General features: G+C 39.0%; 1 protein-coding gene across 1 annotated transcript; it reads right to left on the minus strand.

Annotated features, from left to right (window-relative positions):
- Positions 1-652: 652 nt before the first annotated feature.
- On the minus strand, positions 653-5931 carry LOC121978399. Its single transcript, XM_042530751.1, has 2 exons — positions 5496-5931; positions 653-804 (listed from the first exon to the last, which is right to left on the minus strand). Exons 1-2 carry the CDS (start codon positions 5929-5931, stop codon positions 653-655), a joined length of 588 nt encoding a protein of 195 aa, XP_042386685.1.
- Positions 5932-10115: the final 4184 nt, after the last annotated feature.

Below are 10115 nucleotides of genomic sequence, written 5' to 3' on the forward strand. Positions count from 1 at the left end.
TTGTAACTATGTTTACAGACTTTATCGAACTACCTTTGTTCTCTGCAACATGTTTCTTTATCTCTAAACAATCTCTCTTCATATGACCTTTGCCTCCACACTTATAACATGTGATCACCTTCTTCCTTCTTGACTTAAAACGAGCTTTGTTGTCATTACCCAATCCGTGTCGAGATTTGCTCCTACCGCGCTCTTGGTTGCTATTTACCACATGTCCTTCTCCCTGAGAAACTCCATCGCTTATTTTCTTCCTTTGGTGAAAACCTAGTAATTCACCTATGATCTCCTCCAATTTAAGAGTTTCCTTATCTCACATCAAAGTAGTAACCAAATTCTCATACATAGGAGATGAAGGTAGAGAATTCAACATCAATGCCTTATCTTCGTCTTCGATCTTTACATCAACCTGCTTCAGATCGCTCATAATCTGGTTGAATACATTGATGTATTGGTTCAGATCAGTTCCCTCTATCATTTTCAGCCCAAATAATTTCTGCTTAATATACAGTTTGTTTGTCAATAACTTTGACATGTACCAGCTTCCCAACTTTGTCCAAATTGCCACCAGTGACTCCTCATCCATGACATTGTACATCATATAATCCATAAGACAAAACCTGATTATTGCCACTGCCTTTGCCTGAAGTTCTTCTCAATCCAATCTCTCCATGCTGTCTGGTTTCCTTTCTCCTAGCACCTTCACCATGTCTTGTTGCACCAACAAGTTCTTGACCATTCTTTGCCATAATCTGAAGTTCTCGATTCCATCAAACTTCACTATATCAAACTTCACAGAAGACATCCCTGACATATTGCAGAAATCTGCCAAAACCTTGCTCTGATACTATTGTTGCACAAAGAGGGGAGGTAACACCTCTCAACCTCTAACACGGAAGAAGAGGAAGAGAGAAAGAGAAATTGTGTGGAGCAACAAGACAAAGACACACAAAAGGAGAAAACATGAGGAAGGAAAAGAGGAAGAATAGTTACCATGGTTTGGTGGCATGTCTACTCCAAAAAAATAATCAAATTAGAATTCTCTCTACTCAACAGAATCACATTCAATGATTCTCATAATCCAATAGATTTACAATGATCCCTATAAATAATGTCTAAATCCACAGACCCAATAAAACTGTAGCGGATTTCTGTTATGAAAAATCGTAACAGAATTCTATTATAAAAAATCATAACAGAATTCTATTATGAAAAACCTTAAGATATTTTTCTTCCATGATTCCCATCGCATTGGCTTTCATCCAAATATGAGACAACCGTCAATAGGACCTCGATTCCAATCTTGTTAAGAAAGAAAGAGATCTTTCCAGAAAAGGAATTCTCTTGACAAAAATTAAAATTAATAAAACAGGATGAACAGGATGTTGTTATAGAATAATTATGATCCATAATTACCAACAGTACCAAAAATACTCTAAATGTCATAAAATAAAAATTACTAAAAAAAATAGTAATAAAATCTTTAGGGGTTCGGTTGAGGCCTTAAACGATGGAATTTGACCCGTAAATTGGCAATAACGAGTTTCCTAGTAACAAATTAAGATTTTTAAATTCTATACATGTGGTGATAGATAGAGCTTGATTCTGAATCCCGAGTAAAAAATTATGACCGTTTGAAGTTTGAAGTTCAAATGTCATGTTGGATTGATCCTGTATCAATTGCTCTCGGGCTACGGTGCAACGGTTATGCCCTTCAAGTGATTAACTAGACATCTAAGGTTTAAATCCTAGCTGCGGTGCATGGCAAGAATTTTCCTCCGGTGAGATGACAAACTTGAATAAAAAAACAAACAAACAAACATAGAGAACTACTATGAATGAAATGAGTGTTACAATCATATTTCGATGAAATGGTTTACTTGAACATAAATTTACTAAAAGTCAATACTTTGGTGTTGTTTTGAAATGATTTAAATTATAGTTGTTTCGTGTTGAACTTTTCAATGAAAATGATTGAACTTGAACAATTTGTTTAAAAATAAGGAATATCCTACAAAAATGATCAATGATCCTTGTGTTTGGCTTAATTCTCCATTCTTTTGTAGGGTGGTGGATGCTTTGGAGGATGATAACTTGACAACAACTTGAGTGTGTTCATGAATTATGACATTGTATAAAGAGAATATCCTACACAAGTTCTTTTTACAGTTTGTTTGTTTAAAAAAATTGTATAAAAAGAAATACTTTTCTCTTCTTGTAGTGGAAAGCAAAGGGAGGTGTGTTGTCTTACGTACAAACTTTAGAAGAAACAAGATGTGATTTTTTCTGCAGCGATTCGTCGAGAAGGATCATTTCGTGCACGAGTATTTCCTTCCGCAGGAATACCCTATCTTGTTGCCTGTATTTGCTGGTGTTCTGCTCATTTTCTTCTGCGTGTTCATTGGGTGAGTTGGGTTCGTGTCCAACAACAAGAAGAAATATGCTTGAAGGAATGCCAAAGAAGTCAGGTTCATGCCGCTATTCGGGGATATTGTTTCTCTTGCCCTAATCTGTTTTGATGTTTAATTGTTTCGGCTACATTGAAATATATGCTCTGTTTTTTTCTTCTGGCCTACTAATGAATTTGATCATAGATTTGTGACGTTGGAGTGTCTATTTTAAATGAATTTTGTATGCAAACATGACTTTGCATTCTATACCTATCTGCCAAACAAGAAGAAAGTAAAAGAACATTTCCTTGATTTCTTGTACAACCCAATCACAAAAAACAAGTAAACCTATCTTCCCTGTGGAGATTTTGTTGTTGCCTAATACTAAGTTTACGGGGTGCTCTTGATCATGCAACACAATCTAGTTATCAAAAATTTAAACAAAGGACAGTTACGATAATCTCTTGTCAAAGCTGCAAAACCAGTATTCTTTATCATGATTAATCCATTGCATTACTCAATCAAAGGCAGCTGATCACTTCACTGATAGCCTTTCACAGTGGCTTCTCCTCCTACAGAGATGACACGGATGAAATCAGAATGCAAATATCCTGCCTTTGAGGTGGAGATCATTTATAAAATAGGATTAATCCTTCTTATTGGTTGATTCCTTAACATTGAGAATTTCATTGGTCGACTCCTGAGGTACTTGACGTGTCCTTGTGTCACGCCCCCAGATGAGTCCCTGCCAGATAAAAATACGACAGCATCTCCCCTGTACCAGTGACAATATGAAGCATACATACATACATCACAATATATATACCTAAACAACGTATTCATCAGCTCACACGGCTGGAACATACATAAAATAGAAATAACATAACCACGAAATGTATCAAATTTATATATATGTCATAGTTTTCGTAAACTACAATTACTATACAGATAAATGACATCTGTAACAAAATTTCAAAATGTAAATACAGCGAAACAAAAGTAAAACAAACCAGAAAATCAGCACGTCGAGATCTCTGAGCAACTCTATGAAAGTCCAAAATCAACTATAATATCAAAAGGATCCCTGTGTCTGCAAAACTGGAGACCAAGGAATGTAGAAAGTTAGCCAAATAGCTAAGTGGATACTCAAGAAAGATGTGCATGAATTTAATCTTATTGAAGAAGTCAAAGAAGTAGGGTAAATCACAATCTTTTGTTACAACTTTAGGTTATTCTTAAAGTTCTACATTTATACATATATATGTATAATCATTTTCTCATTATCTATAATCAGGTAAGATTTTTATATTAGAGTTTAGGATCTTCACCTTATTATCACTTGTCATCATTAATAAAATCAATTCTTCAATCTTATTATTTAATCAATCGGTATACAAGTTATCATGGTAATATCGACATGTATATCCATAGTCTAAATATGATAAATCAACTAAAAAGTGAATCACTTGAGCCAATATCATCAGAGTGTAATATATCATATGGATAGGCTAAAAGCCTCCTCAGAGTATAAAACTGTCGCATACGTCATCTGACGTACGGGCTCTCCGCCCTCACCGGTGGAAGACATAATAAACACTGACCGAGGGCTACATCATGCCATCACGCCTCGGGTGTACGGTCAGGTACTCTGGACCGCGGGCCGCCGTGCTACCACAATAACACGTGGTGGTCCAGTACTCTAATATAGAACTCTGGTATAAAGCCAGGCTCATAGTCTTCACTTTTTAATTCTTTATTACCATCTTTACTATTTCACTTTGAGGATTCCATTTTATCCATTTATCAAAATTATTCTCTTCTCATAACAAATGGTCAATCAAGTTAACAGTTTTATATTAAGTCTGTTAATTTATCATTATAGGGTCCACAGATAAAAAGCTACAAGTATCAACAGATAGAGTATCAAAAACATGGAGCATGAAAGGTCAAGCAAGTCAAAAAGACAAGGTATCAACAGAAGAGTACTTCAGAATATTTCTTTAATTTTTAAAACAACCCTTCCCATATAAATCCCAGTATGAACCCACATGTGAACAAGAAATAATATCAATTATTACCCTTCAATGATTTAATTATTTAACACCCAATTCACTATTTTAAGTATCATTTTAATTCCCTTTTTAAAATAATTATATAAATATATATAATTTCATTATTACTTTATTCATGCACAAGGATAAATATATGAGTCAAAGAGAAATGTACCCACTTTATATACAACAAAATCTGCGGGTGTCGGCAAGTCACTGCGCTCCACTCGAGCTCGTATCTACAAAATATAATAACTCAAATAATTAAAATGATAATAAACTCATGATACAAAATCTGAACATGATCTACGACTCGAAGCCATTAGATCATTATTTTTGATCTCACTATCTCGTACCACTTCGCATTCCTAAATGAAACCGCTGTTCTAATCTAGATAACCCTCCTAGCTACACATTGATTAATACAAGGCATAAAGTAAACTTTCTAATGTGGCTGCTGGAAATGAGGACAGCAACTAGGGTTATTTTCCCTTCGTCGTTGGCCGCCTCAGCTAGCTCCGACGAGCTCCGACGAACTCCGGCGGTGCTACCAAGAAAAGGACAGCAGCTAGGGCTGCTGGTTGGAGAAGACAAAAGGCAGCAAGGTGCTGCTGTTGGTGGGGGAAAAGGAGAGAGCAACTAGGGCTTTGTTTTTCCCCCCTTTCCTAGTGGTCCGATGAGCTCCGGCACACTCCGAGGAACTCCGACGATGCTGCCGAGAAGCAGGACAGCAGCAAGGAAGAAGAAACTTGTTGCTTGTGCCCGTTGGAGAAGAGAAAAGCAGAAGAGAAGGGGTTGCAAGCTTGGAGAAGAAGAACAGGGAGAGCCCTGTTGTTCGTCGCCGCTGGAGAAGAGAAACGAAGAAGAAGAAGAGAGGGTTTAAGGCTTCGGTGGAGAAGAGAAGAAAAGAGGAAGGAAGAAAAAGGAGGAGGTGGGGGAAGGGGCGTGCACGTGGGTAGGCATGAGTGTCTTTTTTTGTTTTTTTTTAATACTTAACATTCTTCCCCACTAAAAGAAATTTGGTCCCCAAATTTAAGTAATTGTGAAGCATTGATACCTGGGTAAAATAAATGAGGATATCCGATACGCATATCCTCCTCACGCTCCCAAGTTGCTTCTTGATAAGAGTGGTGCTGCCACCCAACCTTTATGAGACGGAGCCATTTGTTCTTCAACCGATGTTCCTTGCGATCCAGAATACGAGCTGGGAATTCTTCGTATGTCGCATCAAACTGTAGGGGAACTATAAGATCCTTCAAGACATGTGTCGGATCCGGAACATACTTCCACAACATAGAAACATGAAAGACATTATGTACTCCTGCTAAAGCTGGGGGTAACGCAAGTCGATATGCAACAGCACCAATCCGCTCAAGAATCTGGAAAGGTCCGATAAATCTGGGTGCTAACTTCCCTTTTAACCCAAATCTCTTAACCCCTTTTATGGGTGAAACATGAAGAAATACGTGATCACCTACCGCAAATTCTAACATTCTGCGTCTTCTATCTGCGTAACTCTTTTGGCGACTCTAAGCAATCAACAGTCTCTGTCTAATAGTTCGTACTAGTTCAGCATCTTGCTGAACACTCCGAGGGCCCAAGAGTTGACGTTCACCGACCTCATCCCATAAGATAGGAGATCTACATGATCTACCATAGAGTGCTTCAAACGGTGCCATTTGAATAGCAGAGTGGTAACTGTTATTATAAGCAAACTCTACCAAATGTAGATGGTTCTCCCAACTACCCCCAAAATCTAGCACACAAGCACGCAACAGATCCTCTAGATTCTGGATAGTGTGCTCCGACTGTCCATCAGTCTGAGGATAAAAAGCGGCGCTAAAGCGCAGCTCGATACCTAATGCCTTTTGGAAACTTTGCCAAAATCTCAAAGTAAAGTGTGGATCTCTATCAGAAATAATACTGAGGGGAATACCATGGAATTTAGTAATCTCTCTGCAATATAACTCTGCTAGATGATCTAGAGATTCTGTCTTATGAATCGGTAAGAAATGTACTGATTTAGTTAATCGATCGACAATCACCCAGATCGAATCATGTCTCCTCTGGGTCCTTGGTAACCCCATGACAAAATCCATACTGACATGCTCCCACTTCCATTCTGGCACTGCAAGCTTCTGAAGTAACCAGGCTGGTCTCTGGTGTTTTTCCTTAATTTGCTGGCAAACTAGACACTGATCTACAAAATCTACAATATAACACCCCAAATTTTAATATTTGGAGTCCTAATAGTAATTAAAAATATTTAGAAATGCTTTAGAAAAATTCTAGAGAATTTTAAAAAAATTTAGAGTATTTTTATGTAATTTTTGGAGTTTATTTGGTATTTTTACCAAAAGAAACAAGTTGCAAAAATAATGTCCAAGCCGAGATTCAAACCGGAGACCTCTGGCTGAGCCAACTCTTAAGCGAATCCGGCTGACCAAGTGTTCCAGCGAGCGTTGCTGATTAAAAGGGGAATGAAATTTATTTAAGTAATAGTTAATAGGAAACAAAAAATAAATGGGAAAAAGGGGTTCGGCTGAGGAATCGAACCCGCGACCTCTGACCCGGTCAAAACGCGGCTTGCCAGGCATTCCAAGTAGATGTTTCGTGATAAGAAGGGAAGCGAAATATTCTTAAGCCATAACAGAATCCCTAGTTATAAAGAGAGAACTTAGGGATTATTTTCCCCGTGACCTAAACTTCTCCCTTCCTCTCCTCTCTCGTTCGCGAACGGCGTGCGGTAGTTCCTGCTTGGGCGGAAACGAAGGAGGCTAGGTCTTCTCTCCGGCGGCCGACTAAGGGGTCTTTCCGATAGTTCTTCATATTTTCATGATCCTCTCGTCGAGGAGAAGCTGTGAGCACGAAGAGGAGCCGGAAAACTCAAGTTATCCGAACCCTAGAAGCTTTCTTTTCGGCTGTGAGTTCAAGAACACATTGTAAGTGCTCTCACCTTCCTTCGATTGGTTTGGTTTCCGAATAGAACTGGGTAAACAAGTTCTGAGTTCCCGTTGTGATGATTCATGAGCTAGGGATAGATTCAAATTCCATTGAAGCAGGGATGTATTTCTATATTTCTGTTTTGATGTGTGAACTTCAGGTGATATTCGATTGTGGTTGGGTTGTTTCGTGCCGCAGCAAATTCATGTGTAGGTGGCTGAAAAACCCTAGCTTCGGTTGTAATTAGACCAGCCTTCCTGGTGAGCTTTCCAGTTTGGTTTCCTTATAGTTTAACAAGCACGTACAGTTTTGTAATTTAGGAGTTCAGTTTTGGATTCTTTGTTGAATTTTCTGCTATCCAGTTAGCATGATCGTGCTATGTAATGTCATGGTAGTTTTAGTTGGTCTCTTGAAATTTTTGAGCATAAGCAGGGCATATAAATTTCGCATCGCAGATTTAAAGTTCTGGATTTAATTTTTCTTGCTGTTTTTATCAAACAGAATAAGCTTTACATAAGTTCTAAATTTCAGCAAGTTTTAGTTTAATATTTGCTAAGAAAAAGGGGCACGAACAGCCCCATTTTCCTTGTGTTTGCAGCAAGCATGAACAACTCTATTGGAGCTTAGAACATCCCCCCTTTGGAGCTTATTCCAGTCCAGATTTCTTTTGTTATATACATGCATGAAAAGGAGTGAATAGCTTTTGTAGTAGTGCAGATTTTTGCATTTAGTAGTAGTGCAGATTTTTGCATTTTGGTAGCATTGCAGATTTTGGTTTTCCATTGCTTTTAGATGTGCACGAACAGATTTCTGGATTTCCTTATTGCCATTAGATGTGCACGAGCAGATTTTCTAGATTCCTTAGCTATTAGAATAACATGAGCAGATTTTCTAGATTCCTTGCTATTGAATATGTATGACCAGATTTATTTCCTAGTTTTGGTTGCTATGAGTTGAGCATGACTAGTTTCTTTTTCCACTAGATATGCACGGGTATACTTTCTAGTTTTCCTTTGCTATTAGATTAACATGAGCAGCTATACATGTTATTTATTTCAAGCATTCAGATTTAAGTTTTCTTGCCACCTCAATATGCATGAACGGTTTTGTAAAATACCGAAAATGATAAGGGAATTTTCCGGAATTTTTAGAAATTTTTCGGGAATTTTTCGGAGCTCGTATGGACAAGTTAACGGGGACAAAAACAGGGTCCGGGAAAGGCCTGTTTAGGTTACCCTGTTTTAATGAGGAAAAGATTTATTTTCTTTTCCTTTTCCTTTTCTTTTTCTTTTTCTTTATATTTTTCTTTATTTCCTCGCCGTTTCTTTTCTCACTCGCGCACCCGAGCCGCATTCCATTTCTCGCCCGACGCCATCTCCTCCGAGCCCTAACCGCGAGCCCCCGCGCCGGCCGAATCCTTCTTCCCCTCTGCCTCATCGCCTCCTCGCCAACACCGGAGCAAGAGCCGGTCGACTCCCTCTCCTCCTGGAGCACGCGACACGCCGACCCTTTTCCCCTTTTCTTCACTCTGCGGTGCCCTAGATCTGCAGCGTGTCGCCATTGCACAAAACGCCAGCACGGCGCTGACCATCTCGGGAGTGCTCAAGTCTTTCCTCTCTCTGTGCCCTAGTTCCTCTTGCGTCGCTTGTTCCTGATGCCACCGACGCCGTCATCCCAGCAGTCGCGAGGCCTTCTTGCCCTTTTCCGGCTGCTGATCCAACCCAGACTTGACCTAGCCGTCGAGTGTCCTATTCTTCTTCTCCGATCTGATCTGAGCAAACGTGGCAAGTGCTGTGATTTGCCTTGCTTCTGATGGGCGCCGCTCGATCACATCAGTGACCTCCTGCTTGATCCGATGGTTAACAGTGAGGTAAGATTAGGTTGTAAGATGAATTGTTGATTTGGTTTGTTTTGTTCCAGCAGCTAACAACCCTTAACGACAGAAATTCCAGCTAGCAACCCTTTGATATCAGTACAAACTAGTGGTTGTGATATTCGACTGAGGCATTCAACTCAGGTGAGTGATATTCCGTTTGTTAGGTTTAATCCTTATGCTAGGATGATTAGGGTTAAGGAACTAACCCTTGTGAACCCACTGATTTTATTTAATTAGGGTTCGTTAATTGTGTTGGGTTGATTAGTTGGATCCAATTTAGAACTTCTTAATTGGATTAGAATTTAGTTTGGCTAGTTGTTGTATGGTAGAATTAGCTAAACTAGACCTTTTGTTTGATAACACAGGACTTTGATGCGAGACGAGCATCTCGACGTCGGATTTGGACCAGATTGGATCCTTTCTATTGGAGGCGGGTACTTTGACTTATGTCTTTGATATGCATAATAAAGTGTTTAACATATAGCAATGATTGTGTTATCCTTTTGGTTCGGTTGGTCACTACATGATCTGTTACATGTTGTTTGTTTATTTATTATGCACTGCATGTTATTATTGACCTGACCATACATGCTTTCGGTAGTGACCCAACCATGTGATACATCATGTTCAGGACCTAGGGTTTATATGATACCCTATCTGTTTGTGTACCTTCCATCTGATACATTGACTTGTGGTACACCTTTTATTTATGTATGGATCTTGCTATGCTATTCATGAGATTGCCATGCTTAGTATCATGCATCATGTTTGCATGCTGTGCGATTGTCGGCTCCACTATGGTTGAGCCCATCGCCAGTTACATGTACTGCACACACCACCACCACCCATGGATTAGTG

Source organism: Zingiber officinale, chromosome 4B, assembly GCF_018446385.1.
Source record: "Zingiber officinale cultivar Zhangliang chromosome 4B, Zo_v1.1, whole genome shotgun sequence".
Taxonomy (NCBI): Eukaryota; Viridiplantae; Streptophyta; class Magnoliopsida; order Zingiberales; family Zingiberaceae; genus Zingiber; species Zingiber officinale.